We start from the raw sequence: 17,990 nt of genomic DNA, 5'->3' as shown, positions 1-17,990 counted from the left end.
AGAGCTGGAAATCCTTAAGCACTACTCTGCACCCAGTCATTAATGCAGCCAGTTACACACTGCAGTCATTAACATACCCATAAATTGTTTACCTAGCTACTGCTCTACAGCAGTTCTGTATTTAAAATGTGATTCCAATTCAATTGGATTGGAATTACCATGTGTTTTATATCTGGATGCTACAGTAACGGCAGAAGTAACAACAAAATCCGCTCAAAAAGTCATAATGATTTAGAGGATAGCTTCTTCAAGAGAATAATTATGTACAATTTCAGTGCTCAAGGAAATCATGCAGATACCATGCATCCTTCCCTAACAAACACAGAAGCTCTTCTGTTGCAAGATCCCGCTGAGATAAAGAAGTCTGACAGCAGTGCAGGTTCATGTTGGGTTCCACAATAAACCAAGAGAAAAACATCTTAGGCTCCAGTCTAAGATCTTGGCTAAGCAGAGCCAGGGTGGTATTTCTTCTACATAAATAACAAACCTGCTTCAATGGTTTGAGACTGCTAAAGTCAAGATTAATAGAGTGATAGGCAAGCTATTCCTAACGTAAAAAATGTTGTGCTTCTGTTGATCAATACAATCCTTTATGGTAGATCTCTCTCAAGCAGCTGTGTTGCCTGTTAGCCAACACAGAAGACTACAAGCCTGATCTCTGAATTTTCCCAATGATGATGTAAACAGCAAAAAAATGGGGGGAAGTTACCTTTTTTTACACATACTGGGGAAAAAGGAAGGGACCAATACATTTGTATTACAATGTAAATGAACGGATGATAACCAAGAGGAAAACATCTTAGGCTCCAGTCTAAGATCTTGGCTAAGCAGAGCCAGGGTGGTATTTTTTCTACATAAATAACAAACCTGCTTCAACGGTTTGAGACTGCTAAAGTCAAGATTAATAGAGTGATAGGCAAGCTATTCCTAACATAAGAAATGTTGTGCTACTGTTGATCAATACAATCCTTTATGGTAGAACTCTCACAAGCAGTTGTGCTGCCTGATAGCCAACATAGAAGACTACAAGCCTGATCTCTGAATTTTCCCAATGATGATGTAAACAGCAAAAAAATGGGGGGAAGTTACCTTTTTTACACATACTGGAGAAAAAGGAAGGGACCAATTCTTTTTTATTACAATGTAAATGAACAGATGATAACCAAGAGAAAAACATCTTAGGCTCCAGTCTAAGATCTTGGCTAAGCAGAGCCAGGGTGGTATTTCTTCTACATAAATAACAAACCTGTTTCAACGGTTTGAGAGTGCTGAAATCAAGATTACTAGAGTGATAGGCAAGCTATTCCTAACATAAAAAATGTTGTGCTTCTGTTGATCAATACAATCCTTTATGGTAGAACTCTCACATGCAGTTGTGTTGCCTGATAGCCAACATAGAAGACTACAAGCCTGTTCACTGAATTTTGCCAATGATGATGCAAAGTAGAAAACAGCCCAAAAAAAGGGGGGGGGAAGTTACTTTTGTTGCACATATTGGGGAAAAAGAAAGGGATGAATCCTTTTTTATTGCATTGCAAATTCATAATGTATACTCTGACATGCTTTCCTAAATATATTAAAGACCCCTGTCTGTAGTCTGCTCATGTTCCTAGTTGTTTCCCTCAGGTACTCAATAATCTGAAAATAATTGTTGCGCTGCAGCACAGTTCTTCCAGAAACCTTTCCTAATCTCTTTTCTGTTTACAGAAATTCTAATTACATGTGAGCAAATAGCCTAGAACATCACATGCTGCAATGCACAGCATGATGCTGCCCCAAGGCCACACATTTCACTTTGTCCTCTTTCCCCCCCCAAAATAGACACATGCTTCCTATTTGCCATTTCTTTACACTGTTTCCAAACCATGAAACAAATTAGTTTTTAAAGTCTTATCCCCTCCTGTTCTTAATAACTTATCAGCACCTGGTGCTTTATCGTTCCCGAGTGTTCTGGTGGCCTCTTGGTTCTTCTACAAATGGCTCAGCTGCCTGGGGAATTGCTGTTTATTTGCCTTTATCCACTTCACCATTAAAGCAATCATTAAAACACACTCTCAATTTTCCTGTAATTGCATTCTTTGTAAGATTTTTACCTTTGTCCTTTATCTGACTCATGCAGAGTTCACGTCCTTGTCTCAGATGCTGATGCCTCAGTAAAACGGTCTGAGGTTATCGTATTACTCCGTACTTCAATGGTACAAAGCTATTTTTGTGCCATGCTACCACTTTGCTGAACCATTTGCATTACCAGAAAACTTACAGAAGTCACAAAATCCTCACCCACTTACTGCTTTCTTCCATACTCCATCACAAACTCCTTAATAAGCTTCCCCTCCCCAGGAGTCATTTCTCTATTTTTTCTCCTGTTTTCTTACCCCAAATGTTTCTCAACTGGTATAAAATTGTTGCATGATGTTCAAGCATGTTCCCATCTTTCTCCATGGTGTTTATGTATTTTGTTTCTCAAAGGCAAGTATTACACTTAGAACTTCCCTCTTCATTAAAAGAATTCAGTCATTATTTATATAAAAGAGAAAGGTTAGTCTGAAGCATCTACCTTTAGCAGTTTTGTTCACTAGTAGCTTTCAGGCATCAGATCATTACTGTTAACTTCCAGGTAGTCATTGCAAAAGGTACAGATGTTTAGTAGACTTTTAATCATATTTTCAAGGACACAGAATGGCAGGTGGAACTGCAGATACATCACAAGTACATAGTATCATAGTATCAGTCAGGGTTGGAAGGGACCACAAGGATCATCCAGTTCCAAGCCCCCTGCCAGGGGCAGGGACACCTCACACTAGATCAGGCTGGCCAGAGCCTCATCCAGCCTGCTCTTAAACACCGCCAGGGACGGGGCCTCGACCACCTCCCTGGACAACCCATTCCAGGGCTTCCCCACTCTCATGGTGAAGAACCTCCTCCTCTCATCCAGCCTCAATCTCCCCACCTCCAGCTTCATTCCATTCCCCCTAGTCCTATCACTACCTGAGATCCTGAGAAGTCCCTCCCCAGCCTTCCTGTAGGCCCCCTTCAGATACTGGACACAGATTTTGTAGTTGACTTTGAAAGACAGCATGGAAACTCCATGGATTACTGTTTTCAGTACCGTAACTCCAGATGAATAGTGTCCAAGGAAGTGCCTACACTTCTCCTTCAGTAAATTTACATGGTAGCAGGTATTTCTGAATGCTGACACAAGCTATCCCTCTCCTTTCTAGTACTTCTGCACTGCTTTTCTTTCACTCATTCCTCTGTGTACAATGACTTCAGTAAGCTGTTCACACAGGAAAACTCCACCAGCTCTGCCTGTGTTTGTGGGCATCTGGAACTTCTGGTAACAAAGGACACGGATTAACTCCTATTGGCAACTGCAAAACACAGTGCCTTTTCCTGTTATTATAAAGTACACATTGTCATGTCCATCTTCACAGTTCTTGGAAAAGTGATGAAAACAACAAACCCAAGGCAAACAAGCTTGAAAAATTTCAGCATCACAGCCTTTCCCCTTCCTGCTCTGCCTCCCAGGCCCAGCCTCAGACTTTCCCCAGCGCAGCCTGAGCTGAATCCCCGCTTTCTGCTACAGCTTCCCACAGACATTCCTGCCGAGACTCACACCCCCAGTCCTTCCTCTTCTTTTGGCTCTATCGCTGCCCATCTCGCCTATGACCGCCTATCGTCAGACCCCTGCGGGGCTGCTCAGCACGGTGACAACACCAGGCGACACAGCTTCCTGCCCGTACAAAGCCGCCTCCTCGTCTTTTTAAACTCCATCGACACATCTCACCCCCCGCAGTACCACGAAAGCACCCAACCCCACCCCCAACGTCGCGACAGGACCCGCGCAGCCCCTCCCCGGCGCGGCGGCCGCCGCTCCTCCCCGCCCCTGCTTCTGCACTTTCGTCACGCCGGTGGCGTCACGGAGGCCGTCTGGCCGCTCGCTATTGTTGCCGCACGCTGCTGGCCCGCCGAAAGAGCGGAGCTCGACTCGCTGCGCCGCATTTCCCTTCGATTGCACAGTCGGGCTGGCCAAAGCGACGGCGAATCTGCCTGCTCCGGGAAGCCGGCCTAAGCGCCGCTCCGCTGGCGGAAGCGGAAGAGTCGCCATTTTGTTTCGGGTGATGGCGACTGTGGTGCTCTGGAGCTGGGCAGTTTAGCGCGGGCCCGGCCTTTTGGGGGACTCGCTTCTCGGACAGTCGTTGTTACTGCGAGTTTCCTCCTCCTCGCTGCATCCGCTGGTGATGTACGGAGGGGTCGGAGGTTCTCGACGGACTGCAGAAGAAGCAGGCCCGCCGCCCTTAATGTTGTTGTCAGGCGGGGGAGCGGTCCCCGGGCCCCCCGGAGGAGGTGGAGGAGGAGGAGGAGGAGGAGGTGGGAATAGCCGTGTGGAGCTGCTGGTGTTCGGCTATGCCTGCAAGCTGTTTCGAGATGATGAGAAGGCTCAGTACCAGGAGCAGGGGCGACACCTTATTCCTTGGATGGGAGACCCCAAGATCATGATCGATAGGTCGGTGTAACACAACCCCCAGACTCTGCTGCGAGATCTCCTGTTATAGCCTCTTTCTGTTCCCCCCCTTATGCTGTGGGCAAGTGAGGGCGGGGGATGAACAAAGGGCTCACTCTGGCAGACGTGTGGGGCTTCGCTGGCAGAGATGGAGGGCAACTCCTGGTAGAGTGCTTCGAGTGCTGCTTTTGTAACACTGCAGTGCCGCCCCCCCGGCAGCGGGAACTCGGGGTTCCCCACTCTGGCAGTTTTGGGAGGTTCCCTTCTTTCTGACAGCGTGCGCTGGGTCTTTCTGCACCAATTCTTAGGGTAGGGGTTTCAGAGTGGAGCGGAGAATTGGATGGATCTGTTCCTTTTCAGTGCAAACCACAAACATGATCTTTTCTCAATTGGAAACCAAGGGAGCCTTATTGCAAGGGAGTATTTGCTAGGTACTTCATCTGTTCTCTAAGCAAGGATGCCCTGTGGAGAGTGGAAATGTATTTATCCACCTTAGGCTGTTCTTGTTTCTCCTGTGTAATCGAGCTGCAGGCTGTGGGTGAAATACCCCAAAAGCAATCCTTGGCCTAATTTCTTGTTCCTGGTGCCATGATTCACTCTGTTAGGCAGAATGGCTTTGATTTTGAGTGCTTGCTTTTCAGATTGTATGTCAGAGGTGGATTTTTTTTGGTTGGTTGGTTGGCAGTAGGTGCAGGTTCATGGCCAGAGAGTAATAGAATCTGCTTTGATGTTTCTTCAGGTTTTCCCAGTTGTTTCAGCAGTGTAGCGTGGAATTTAGAAAGAATTCAGAATGGATTTCTTAATTTCTTGGAGAAAGAGAAATAGGAGGTCAGGTTGGGTGTATTTGGAGCACTGAAAGTAAAACTTGCAGAGTTGTGGCTGACCTGAAAACCTCAGTTGGCAAGATGGAAGGATTTTGGTTTGAAAAGAGTCACATGACATACTGTAGATATTTGTTCCCTCGATTTCATTGCTTTGGTGCTGCGCATTATTTTTCGTTATTTGATCAAACAGCTGTATTTGGCTTGGAAAAAAAGAATACCAGTAAGGGAAGATCTTTTCACTTGTTTCCATAAAATGGGAGAAAAATGCCCATGCAAAACCAGCCGTAAACATATGTAACTATGTTTAATTTCTTACGTGAGAACAGAAGTGTTGTTATGCACACTTCTAGTCCAGATCGCTGTTGTGACAGTAGGTGAAGGCCTTTTTTGTGGTCCTGTGCAGCAGTAACCCAGTTTACAGGTGTTAGAGAAATTGCTGGGAGCAAAAACTGAGTATGTGCATGTGCAATACTGAAAAAATTAAAACCCATACGTTTGTAAGCCAGGGGAGCTTGCAACTACTAATCTTATAAACTCCTTTGGAAGCTTAGGATCCTTTTTGTCTCCAGCAGCAGAAAGTCTTCATTTTCACCATTTTGAAAAAAGCATAATGCTGTCAGAAGACATGGGTTGAAGGTTGCCTGTGGACAGAGCTTGATTAACCAGACCTATGCATTTCATTAACTTTTCGCTATAAGCATATTCACTTTCTTTATTTTTGGTCTAGCAAGTTGGCAGAAGTGAAGAGTTGTGTGTGGGAAGACACCTCAGCGGAGTCCAGTTTACTGTCACTTTCCGATCAGTTTCTCTTACTGATGCCTAAACATTATCCCAACACAGTGCTTTTCCTGCAGATCAAATTTGAGTTCTGCTTAGTAGAAAGGAACTATACGTCATAGACCTTGGCCGTTTTTACGGTGAACCTCCTTAAATTGCATGTATATGTTACTGTTCCTATGTATGTGTGTCTCTCTATCACATAACCCAGAACTTATTTCCTCAGCCAAATGGCTAGGGGCCGAGCCTAGCCATGATTTTACCTCCAATGGACGCAAGTTTCTATGGTGAAGATATCTCCTGAGAGTTCGGGACTAGCAGAAAGAAGCGAGGAAATTTCGACCGTTTGGTTCTTACGGATAGGTATTTATGTATTCGGGTTTGTGTGAATGTAAGCTATTTGACTTTCCAGACAAAAAAAAAACTTATTTTTGCAAGTGACATTGATTGGTTGGTTGAAGCACGTACGGTAAGAGCTGTTAAGGAAATGGATCCCACTTTAAAACTATTAAAGGATACTTTTGCCTTTAATTGTAATAATTCATTAGTTTTCGTGGAGAGGAATTTAGCCTGTTAAATTACCAATAGTTGGTGACAAATGATTAGCAAAATTAAAAGTAATTTCTAAAAGGAAATATGTTGTAACGTATAAGTATTTTTGATTATTATTTTTTGTTTTCTTTTTTAATGGGTAAGTATTTTAAGTAGTGGCATAAACCCAAGCCCTAAGTTTCTTGCATTGACCAGCTGTTTCGTCTTGCAGGTATGATGGGCGTGGTCACCTCCATGACCTTTCTGAATACGATGCTGAGTATTCCACGTGGAACAGAGATTACCAATTGTCTGAAGAGGAGGCTAGAATAGAAGCCCTCTGTGATGAAGAGAGGTATTTAGCCTTGCATACGGACTTGCTTGAGGAGGAGGCGAGGCAAGGTATTGCTCAAGGAAACTTCCTGAGTTTAGCACATGTTTAAATAAATAATTGTGAAATTAAATTTACTCCTAATTTTTTTACTCTCTTTCTGATGTTATCTTGACAGTACCCAGTGGATTCGAAAAACGGGAGTCTTTGCGTATGTGAGAGGACCTCAGGATAGCTTAAATATAGATCCACACAGAAATTGCCCAGATTCTGGGGGCAGACTGGGATTTCAGACCCAACCCCCCCCCACACACACCCCCAATAAACATATTCTGCTTCATTTTTTCAGTGTTGTATAATGAAATGCTGTGCTCTTGTATGCATTATTACATTAGAATGCTTTAACCCACAGCCTTTATCTCTTCAGGAAGAAAATAAATGGTCAGCATATGCACATGCTGTGTTTTTTCTGTTCAGTTTTTAATTAAAACTAAAATGATTAGTTGAAAACTTCTCATTTAAAAAATAAAGTAAGATTTTTTTTATTTTTTTCAATCTTTTCTTAAAATTAGCTTTTAAATATATTCTAATGATTGGTAATTGCATTTTTATTCAAGAGGAGGAATATAAAAGGCTGAGCGAAGCTTTGGCAGAGGATGGTACCTATAATGCAGTGGGATTCAGTTATGGCAGTGATTATTACGACCCTTCAGAACCCACTGAAGAAGAGGAGCATCAGCCTGCAAAACAGAGAGGTAAGGGGAATGTAGCAAGGGTGAATTGAGAGGAAGAGCACAGCACCTCCGTCTCTCTCGCAATTGAAGACTGAAAATATGTTTCATTAAAAGCCAAGGATGGATTCTTAAGGCATTTCAGTACAGCCTTTCTGAAACTGTGTTACTGAGTTTTTGCAAATTTCACTCTTGCTGTGCTTAAACGTTTTTCTGCCATGGCACAGTCAATACTACAGTAGTCAGGACAGGAAATTAAGTTCTGCTGTCTTGCAGATCTTACTCAGAAAAAAAAAGTAATTCGTCATGGCTGTCTTGTTAACACTGTTTCTTGGCCAAGAAGGAAAAGGTCATTACAAACATAGAATAGTAATTCATGAGTATACATTTTTTTATTTGTTTAGATTTTGACACTGTTATAAGTGCCTTCAACGTAGTATGCCCTTCTCTGTGGTCTTCACCATTTAGGTTCTCCTCTTCCCATCTTGAATTACAATAACTCCAGAGTTTTAACATGAAGCCTTAAGGAAGTTTTCAAGTGTTTTTGAACTACATCTTAAGTAAAATTAGATGTATTTAACAATTGGGTTACTGTGGTAGGAGATGTGCTTTTCTTCCCAAGGTGTGTGCTACAATGCAGGATCATTTTATGTGCTCAAACTAGTGGGTTTTGCCGCTTTGTGTGAGAGGTTGGGTCAGGGCAGCGTCAGTGTGGCTTGCATTTTGCCAAGGGTTTCCTCTCTGCTCTTTAGTACTGGTGCAGATTTATGTTGTCTTTTCTGGGGTTTATTTATTTTTTTTTTTAATTCCTTTTTGTCTCTAAGATTCCATAATCAAATAGTTTCTAAGATCTCTTTATGTAGAATTTTTGAGTGTTTCTTGTCATGGGGGTGTTTTTCATATTGTGTGGACGTGTGTAAGCAGGAATAAACCTACGGATAAAATGGAGTTGATAGAGAGCAACATGTTTGTAGTTTGGCTCCCCCATCTCTACAGCCCACCACACGCATAGAGGTTAGAAAGATGAATGCCTGTCACTGAGAGGAATCTGCTGAACTTTATGGGGTGTCTGTATTGTAGGAGGCCTTTGCAAAACTGCATGGAAATGTGCAATAATGTTGCAGAGTCTGATCACGTGTATAACAAAAAACCCCCAATCATTCAAGTTTAATTTGGTAAGAGAGCTGTCATGATTTCAAGTTGTCTCTGGATTGCTCCACATTACTCTTCTTTCCTAGCATGATGAGTTGTCTGGAATAATGTATTTCAGCCTTAATGAAGTCAGATTTTCAGGAATAATGCTAAAATGCAGTGACTTAGTGATTGGCAAAGAGACAGAACTACCCAGTCTTCCAGCAAGTTCATATTTAGTGAATTAATATTTGATGCATCATGGAAGTGTCATGATGAGCTATTACAAAATCTTGTGGTGTAATGTGAGAATTCCCAGTGCTGCTGACAAGTAGAAAGTCTCATAGCACATCATTGGGACATTGTCTCCATTGTCAGCTTTCTTAACCAGACTGCCTTATCTTCTAGAAATTTTTTTGTGATGATGGATGACAAAGGGTCGTTTTTCTAGTAACACTTGATAGTACTTGGGGCAAAAGTGAGATAGAAACACTGATGCTATATTTTGCTGTAGTTAAACTGTACAGACTTAACAGATGGCTATATGGTAACTACTTCCAGTAACATAGGACTACAAATTCGTAGCATTTGTCTTCTATAAATCATAGCTGTGGAAATTCCAGTATTGGAAGATGCAGATAACAGTAATGTGACTTACAGGCTGTAGTTCTGTCAACGCTTCACGTGTTAGCTGGATCTTGTGTACTGCTTCTTCCTCCTTTCCTTGATGCTAAGCATTCTGTGTGCCTGCGTGGAGTTAAGCTACTTTGCATTCATTTAAATAACAATACCACAAACCAAACTGCCAGACAGCAACAAAAAAAGTTAACTCTGTTGCATGGGTAAGAGCTTGTATGCAGGAATTGCTATGACATCTTGTGCATGATTAGGCTGTCTGCGGTCTTTGCTCATAGTTCCCATAGTCAGGTTTTCATGCACTTTATGCCTTCTAATTTATTAGGATAGAACTGGAATACATTTTCTCTTATAGCTAGTAGAACAGATAATACTAAAAGTTAAACTTTTCCACTTCAATTATTACAAAAATTGGTAAAGCAGAATATTTTCAGAGGGCTGTTTCTGGTACGCCAAATAAGCTAATGTAATGCAAATTGACCTTGATAAAAGAGTTAACTCTTTTGGCTGAGTATTTCATGTGATAAATCTGTTCAATATTTGGATACATTAAACAGTAGAAAAGGAGTCATAGCAGTTTTAGGCTGAACTCACAGATGAATGGTAACATTTATTTCAGTTATTAGGCAGCTACTGATTTATCTCTGTGGGTGATGAAACTGAATTTCAGCCTCCCTATTGCATTCCCATACAAGTTTCATTAGGGTAAAGAAGCTGATGAAAGTACTTAGGTTTGTTTGCCTAGGCTGAAATGATTGAATAACAGGACACTGAATTCAGATAGCCCAGATGTATGAGTCTTAACAGCTGTGGAGATATTGGATATCTCTAATATTTTAATTATTGTTAGGAAAAGGTTCACCCAGTGCATTGAAAATGGTTCCACTTAATTTTGTATGGGTTTTCTTGTAAAAGTAAAAAGTAATATTAATGACAATGAATGTTTTCCTATTTGAGTTGACACCTGTTTGTCTTCAGCACTGTAGTCAGGGCTAAAGTTTATAGGGCTTTATTGTTCCTAATACTTCTGTTAAAACATCATTTATGCAATCTTAAACTGCACATAACATCAGGGAGAGGAGCTATATTGAAACAGCTTCAGAGCAAATGCTGCTTACCATTTCATTTGAGAAATTCCTTGATGCCACATGCTTTTAGATATACTTTAATAATTATTTTTGTTAACATTTGGGTACTTTGACATGTCTAGTCCTATAGTATTTTATTTTGTCACTTCTTCTAGAAACAGCTCAGACAGAAAATGTAGAAGAAAATGAAGAACCTTTCGTTGCCCCTCCGGGACTGAACGTACCTTCTGATGTGGAACTGGTATGTGTGTGCATATAACTTAACCTACATCTCTGTCAATTTTCAAGGCGTTTATAAGGCTTTACTGAGATTTTTGTTTTCCATTAGCTTTAGTGTAGTTCATTTAAAACAATTCTAGAATAGTAGCTTAATTCAGATGTTCATTCCTGACTTCTTGAATTCTATCAACTATTCTGAATCTTCTTTTTCATGCTGGAATTATTGCAGCGCTTACACTAAGTGCATTTAGTATCACTTGTAATACTGTCTTAGTGCAGAAAAAAGGCAGTTACTGTGGAATGGGTACTTAGAGAGATGCCAAGGTTTACATTCCAAATCTAAAGGATCATTAAACCAAAAGATTGCTTCTGTTCAAGACTTTTTCTGGATTCCTTTTTGAGCTGAAAGGTGTGATGAAATCTAAAGGCTTTGTTTAAGACTAGCCTGTTCAAGGAGAAAAGCAATTCTGTATTGAAGATACTGAGAAGTCAGATAACGTTTTTTTTCTTGTACTGGGGTTGTGAAAGTGTTGATTTGTATTTGGGCTACTTTCTCAACTTGATAACTGTAGCCAGGAAAATTCAAAACACTGTTTGGGGAGCTAATCCTGAACACAGGACGTTTGTGTAAAAGTATTTTTTTGCTTCATTGGCTTTTAATTGAAATTTTTTATCCTGTTCTGTTTTTTTTTTTTCATATATGAAATAAGAGCTATTTAACAAATCTAATGTGGAGCACTACATGTTCTAATTTTACTTCCTCTACTCTTCTTTCAATCTTATACATTTCATTAGTGAAGTGCAAGTACAAATCTACTTCTGAGTTCGGGGAAGAATTTTTATACATTGTTGCCTTTAAATTATGAGTTATACTTCAATCTTTGAGAAAGAACATCGAGTTCTCACAGTGAGAAGCTGCTTATTTAGCATTTGCATGCTGTTTCCAAAAAGTAACTGCTGGTGAAAGTGCTTGCTGGTTTAGATAGCTGCTTTGCCTGCATTTTGTTCTGAAACTTAAGATGTATTTTACATGTAAACTGCAGGTTGCATTGTGGGGCTTACTGCAGTAATTCTGTCGTTCTGGAGCTCAAAATACAACAGCTGCGTCAAGGCTGCAGGAGGTCATCTACTGCTTAATACTGTTGATGTCAGAGTTATGGGCAAAGATGACTGTCCTTCGTTGCACTTTAAGAAGTATGCAGATGCTTATGGAAGTGTCTCCAAGAAGAAATTATCAGTTAAACTTAGGAGGAGAGATTGAAAATTTCTTTGTTTTCTCCAGATGAGAATATTGAGAGGCTGAGAATGCCTAAGACTTAAAATTATTTTCTAGGGTAACTGTATGTTGAGGGACAGTCGCTAAACTTGAAGTAAGGGAGATCCACTCATGAAAAGCTCTTAATTACAATACTGATTAAAGATTGGAACAAAATATCTGACTAGATGATAGCACTTACAGTGTTGGAGTAGTTTTCAGAAGGGTTTTTTGCTCTGGCAAGTACTCTTACTTTCGGAAGTTTTAACAGTTCTTCTGAGTTTAAATGTTTGGTGTTTTTATTAAGTGTGTGAACTAGAATATGTCTGATACCTGCATCTCTGATTGCCATTTAATGTTTTTCACTTTCTAAAGTTTCTGAAGTTTTGTAGGCCAGTGAAGTGGGGAGTCTTACAAGTCAATTAAAAGCATATTAATATTCATAGTGCCTGTTTTCCAGGACTTATACTGGTGTCAGTTTCAAATTCAAGCCCAGACAGTCATTTCAGTTACAATCTTTTTTGAGCTTCCTTGCTGATTTGCAGCTTTGTTTAGGAATCTCTTGACTGTATGAAGCACAGAACTTGGGGAAACTTGATGAATGATTAAATAATGAGACTGGCAATGCATAAAATGTTATCAGTTTGTTGAGAATTTCATTGCCTCTAATTAAAATAACCTTTGGTAGTGTTTTAGAGGGACAAGTAAAATCTGAAACAACAAATTACTTTCTGGATTGAACACACTGTTCTAGTAAAGCATCCAATTGACTGGAAATAATTTATAAAAATGTACTCTTTGACCACACTCACACTTCCCCTTCCCCCTAAATAGAACACCAGTATCTTGTGCTTCTAGTCTTCTGGAAAAGATATTCTGAGGCTTGCAAAATACTTGTGTGTCTAGACCAATATAAATGCAGAGCTAAAATGAATTGTTAATGTGACACTTCAATCTTTATAGGCACACCAAGTATCTGCTTCTGTAGTTTATTGGGCACAAGACAAAACAGAGCTATCTGAGTATGAAATTAAAGACAGCGAATGGTGAAGTTCATTCTTTCACCGTATTCATGTTCTTTTCACTTCTTGGGTTTGATGTGGCAGTGTTCTTTAGATGGAATTTCAGGAGTGGAAATGCATGGATGCTGCTTAACTTCATTAATTTACTTCTGTCTTTTACTGTGAAGCTGCTCAGTGATTCTTTATGGGAATGTGACAGCACGTAGGGATGACAGCTCTTATATTGGCCTTAAGATGCAACATGTTCTTCCTAAGCAAATGGGAACAATGTTTGCATATTCAGTGATAACAGAATAAAGGGCAGCTGTTGAGAAGACTAGATATGTCAAGTATTCACATCATCTTGTGGTATTTTAAGGTAGGGACACTTTATGTTGGCACTGCTGTCAAGAAGCACTTCTGTCTTGTGCCAGCAGGAGCATCTATATGGCTTTAAAGAATGTTTTACTGCATTGGACTCAACCAGGATCAGGATCTGTTTCTCTCTTCAGTTTGGCATAATTATTTTTGCCATTGCACACCAACAGGAGGAGAGTATGTATCAAAAGGAAATGAAGGAGCAGCTAGGAAAGATGGGGATTATTTTTTTTAGTGCTGATATGCTTTGACTAGTTGAAACTGGTTATGGGTCCAGAGGAGTGCCACGAAAATGATCGGGCACTGGTACACCTCTCTTAGGAGGACAGGCTGAGGGAACTGGGATTGTTCAAAATGAAGGCTCTGGGGAGACTACATAGCAGCCTTTCAGTACCTGATGGGGACCTACAAGAAGGCTGGAGGGTGACTGTTTACAAGGGCCTGTAGTGATAGAAGAAGGGATAGCAGTTTGGGTTTACAGAAGAGTAGATTTAGATTGGATGCTAGGAACAAATTCTTTACTATGAGGGTGGTGGAACACTGGAAGAGTTTGCCCAGAGAGGTAGTTGAGGCCCCATCCCTGGAGATATTTAAGGTCAGGTTTGTCAAGGCTCTGAGCAACCTGATCTAGTGGGTAATGTCCCTGCTGACTGCAGGGGGGTTGGACTGGACAACCTTTGGAGGTTCCTTCTAACCCAAACCATTCTATGATTCTGAAACTGAATTGCTAGTGAAAGCTGAGAAGGAGGTCAAGGAACCACAGCTGTTTTTTTTTAATTCTCTCTGGAGTTCTAAAACACTTTACAAGCTGCTGCTGAAAGTACAAATGCATGTTATTTTACTCCCACAGCCACCAACAGCAAAAATGCATGCGATTATAGAACGAACGGCAAACTTTGTCTGCAAGCAGGGAGCACAGTTTGAGATAATGCTGAAAGCCAAACAAGCACGCAACTCCCAGTTTGACTTCTTGCGGTTTGATCACTACCTCAATCCCTACTACAAATTCATTCAGAAGGCCATGAAGGAGGGACGATACGCTGCTCCTTCCGAAAACAAAGCCGACGAGAAAAAACGTAAGTTGCCACTTGTCAGATGAGGGCAGCTCCAGTTCTGGGCCCCTCAGTTCAGGAAGGATGTTCACTTGCTGGAATGTGTCCAGAGAAGGGCAACAAAGTTGGTGAGGGGTTTGGAGCACAAGCCCTATGAGGAGAGACTGAGACAGCTGGGATTGCTTAACCTGGAGAAGAGAAGACTCAGGGGAGACATTATTGCTCTCTAAAACTACCAGAAGGGAGGTTGTACACAGCTGGGAGCTGGTCTCTTCTCCCAGGCAACCTGTGACAGAACAAGAGGACACAGTCTCAAGCTGCAACAGGGGAGGTTCAGACTGGATGTTAGGAGGAAATTCTACACAGAGAGAGTGATTGCCCATTGGAATGTGCTGCCCGGGGAAGTGGTGGAGTCACCATCATTGGAGGTGTTTAGGAGGAGACTGGTTGGGGTGCTTGGTTGCATGGGTTAGTTGATTAGGTGGTGTTGGATGATAGGTTGGACGCAATGATCTTGCAGATCTCTTCCAACCTGGTTTATTCTATTCTATATGAGTCATCCAAACGTCCAGTGGGGTCGGTCTTTTTTTGGTGAAGTGGCTACATCTTGTTGGTGTGTTGCCATGGCAATGCTGGTAGCCTGTAGCTGACATTGAGCTGATGATTCTAAATTTCACTTCAATCGGAAGAGATTTTTCTTAAAAGAAAAGATTGGTTTGGTAGCCTTTCAGATGTGAGCTGCTTTGGTGTTGGAGCTTTTTAGAAACTCTAGCATAGCTGTAGTGCAGCAGAAAGGTGGTCTGTGCACTAAGGTTTTAGTTTCATTGATGGCTAGCAATATCTTCTTGTATCTTTGTTTTAGTGAATAAACAGGTGAAAACAATAGGGGTTTTTAGAACATGTGCTTGTCCTGTACCGTCTTTCTCTCCTTGCAATGCACATCAATAGGAATCCCAGCTAAAATTCAGACATTGTTTTTGTTTAGACTCAAGAGTCAAATCTGAGGAAGAAGATGATGATGACGACGACGATGATGGAAATTACCTGCATCCAAGTCTCTTTGCATCTAAAAAATGCAGTCGGCTTGAAGAGCTCATGAAGGTACAGTCAAAATAACTTTCTCCCTTGTAAAACATCTGATTCATGGGCACAGATATTCTGATGTGCAGGCATTAAGATCTTCAGTTAACAAAGATTTATGTGTTCTTTCCTGACTGTGTATCTGTGTCTCTTTTGGTGTAAATTTTCAAGTTACCTTTTCTCTAGTACATAAATTGTCATTTTTTCATTTCTAAGTGTGGTGGGTTGAAGTTTCCCCCCAGCATTAACTTTTAGCCAGACCAACTCACTTAGAAGCAAATGAAGCTGTATTTACAAGCAAAAACTACACTTTACAATGGAATGCAATGAATATGTACAAAAAGTATTTACAATATTATAGAGATATTTACAATTAGCAAACAGCATGAAAACCCCCCTGGTCAAGAAGACCAGAGAAGCTGTTCCACTGCCCCCCCCACCCCCTGTCCCATAGGAGAGAGGGGCAGAGAGAGAAGCAGTGGGTTAGACTTATCCAAGGCCAGCCAGAAGCATGTTTTCTCTCCTGAGCAAAGCAAAGCAGCCAGAGATCAGAAGAGAGGAGGAAAGTGGAAAGAACTGCTATGGTACAGCTCCTCTTATTCCAGATACTTACCCAATGAATGTGTTTAGAATAATCTTTCATTTTCCTTTTCACACCCAATAGTGATTTTTTTTATACTTTTCTGCTCGAAATCTGCAGCTAAATTTTAAAGGCATAGCCTTTCTATTTTTGATGCCCTTTGGTATTGAGGGCATCACTTAAGGACTTATCCACAGAACCTGTATTGTAGCTGAAGAGATTAAGATATTTAATACCTTCTGTATATAGAAGCTGAGAGAGAATGTTTTCTGTATAGATTTTAGTAGATAAAATATTGACATGAAGTAATAGTTTCAACAAATAATATTTTGGCAGAACATACTACTCATTAAATGTAAGTTTTGCTGGATGTGTTAGTTATTTTTGTTTCCTGAGCTGAGCAGTGATGGAATAATGGCAATGACAGATGGTTGTGCGCATTTGAGGCTTTCAGAGAAATGGCATTGGTGCTGTGTGATATTTAGACAAGTCAGGTTCTGTGCTTATCCCAGCCTTGGCAGTAAAGAAGAAACGCCCACTTTTTTTAATGTCATGGATTTCTCTTCACAGTGAAGTGTGAGTTTCGTTTTGTCTTCCACCAGTTTTCCAAACAGAAGTTGATTCTGTGTGCGAGAGCTACAAAAAAACCCCAGTAACTTCAGCGTGTGAACAATGTTACTGATAACTGTTAGCATAGATAAATTTGTTTTCCAAGTTAAGCTGATGCTTTAAATATGTACTTCAAATTTTAATCTGTTTTTCTGTTTCCAACATGTTTGCAGCCTTTGAAGGTGGTAGACCCTGATCATCCACTTGCAGCGCTGGTGCGCAAAGCACAATCAGATAATAACTCATCCACGCCACAATCAACAGATGGGGCAGCTGTACAGACATCACAGGCAGAATACTCTTCTGATTGTAAGTGTGTTGTGATTAGGCAGCTGATGGTGTGTCTTGATGAACGGTGTGTGGGTACTGCTGGGAAGAAAATACGTTAGCTTTGTTCTTGATCGTTCGTAACTGATGTTTATCCTTTTTCAATCTCCTGCCTCTCTGAAGGTGCATTCTCCCGCTGAGTAGCTGTCATGTTATCTACTTAGGGAAAACAGAAATGTGGTGGAGGGGGTGGCAGGCAGGAGGCCAAATCTCCAGTCTGTGAATGTAGTTAGCACAATACCCTTAATGATTTTTGATAACGTCTGTCAATTGCCGTTAACGAAGCCTAATGAATGCCTTCACTGTTGAATATAAAACTGTCCTAAAAAGTAACTCATGAGATTCCCTTTCATAAAACCTATTATATTAAGCAAAATCCAGTTGGTAAATTCATGCTGAACAATTTTCTTGGAATATCTAACACTAAGAAAAATCTGCAAAAGTAAAACCAGGTAAATGGAAGGATCCCACCAAAGTGACAAAACCAGGTTTTAGTAGAATATTCTTTACTAAAGTTGGAGGTAGTTCTACAGTAAATAAATCATTTATTAGACAGTGAATTCCTATCATTATTGATTATTTTTCCTTTTATCCTGTGCACTGGTGCAATGTTCTAAGTAGAAAATAAAGTTCAGGAATATGCAAGATTCAGAATTGAAAAGTGACCATTGAAATTATATTTCTCATTACAATATCTGAGAGGGAGTGCAGGCTTTTAAGTTCTATAGCTACAGAAGGCATTCCTTAACAAAAGAGTAGATAGTAAATTTGGGGTTTTTTTCTCAACAGGAGCAACAAAAGCAATGATGTATTTAAATTATAAGTGAGCAGTGTGGAAAGTTGTGTTGCAGCTCCTCTCCTTGCCTTTAAAATCTAACAGATCTTTATTCTGCTCTTCTTACATATAACTCATTCTTTGAAGAAAGTAAACAGGAA

At 40.7% G+C, this 17,990-nt stretch overlaps 1 protein-coding gene across 6 annotated transcripts in view; it reads left to right on the top strand.

Annotated features, from left to right (window-relative positions):
- Positions 1-4,094: 4,094 nt before the first annotated feature.
- The window catches only part of SFSWAP (splicing factor SWAP), a 51,306-nt gene continuing 37,410 nt past the window's right edge, over positions 4,095-17,990 (top strand). For 2 of the 6 annotated variants that reach the window (XM_068157395.1, XM_068157394.1), the window contains exons 1-7: positions 4,103-4,507; positions 6,869-7,038; positions 7,585-7,722; positions 10,709-10,794; positions 14,257-14,482; positions 15,444-15,559; positions 16,901-17,036. In XM_068157395.1, the coding sequence (XP_068013496.1) occupies positions 4,242-4,507; positions 6,869-7,038; positions 7,585-7,722; positions 10,709-10,794; positions 14,257-14,482; positions 15,444-15,559; positions 16,901-17,036 (1,138 nt within the window). In that variant the 5' untranslated portion in view covers positions 4,103-4,241. Of the gene's footprint in view, positions 4,508-4,536; positions 7,039-7,584; positions 7,723-10,708; positions 10,795-14,256; positions 14,483-15,443; positions 15,560-16,900; positions 17,037-17,990 lie in introns of those variants that run through there. The other 4 variants (XM_068157398.1, XM_068157393.1, XM_068157397.1 and 1 more) reach the window with 4 other exon arrangements.

This window comes from Melanerpes formicivorus, unplaced genomic scaffold (assembly GCF_026170545.1).
Source record: "Melanerpes formicivorus ecotype bairdi unplaced genomic scaffold, bMelFor1.0.p_v2 SCAF_36, whole genome shotgun sequence".
NCBI lineage: Eukaryota > Metazoa > Chordata > Aves > Piciformes > Picidae > Melanerpes > Melanerpes formicivorus.
The sequence above is the reverse complement of the archived record's forward strand: the minus strand, read 5'-3'. Positions and strand labels throughout refer to the sequence as shown.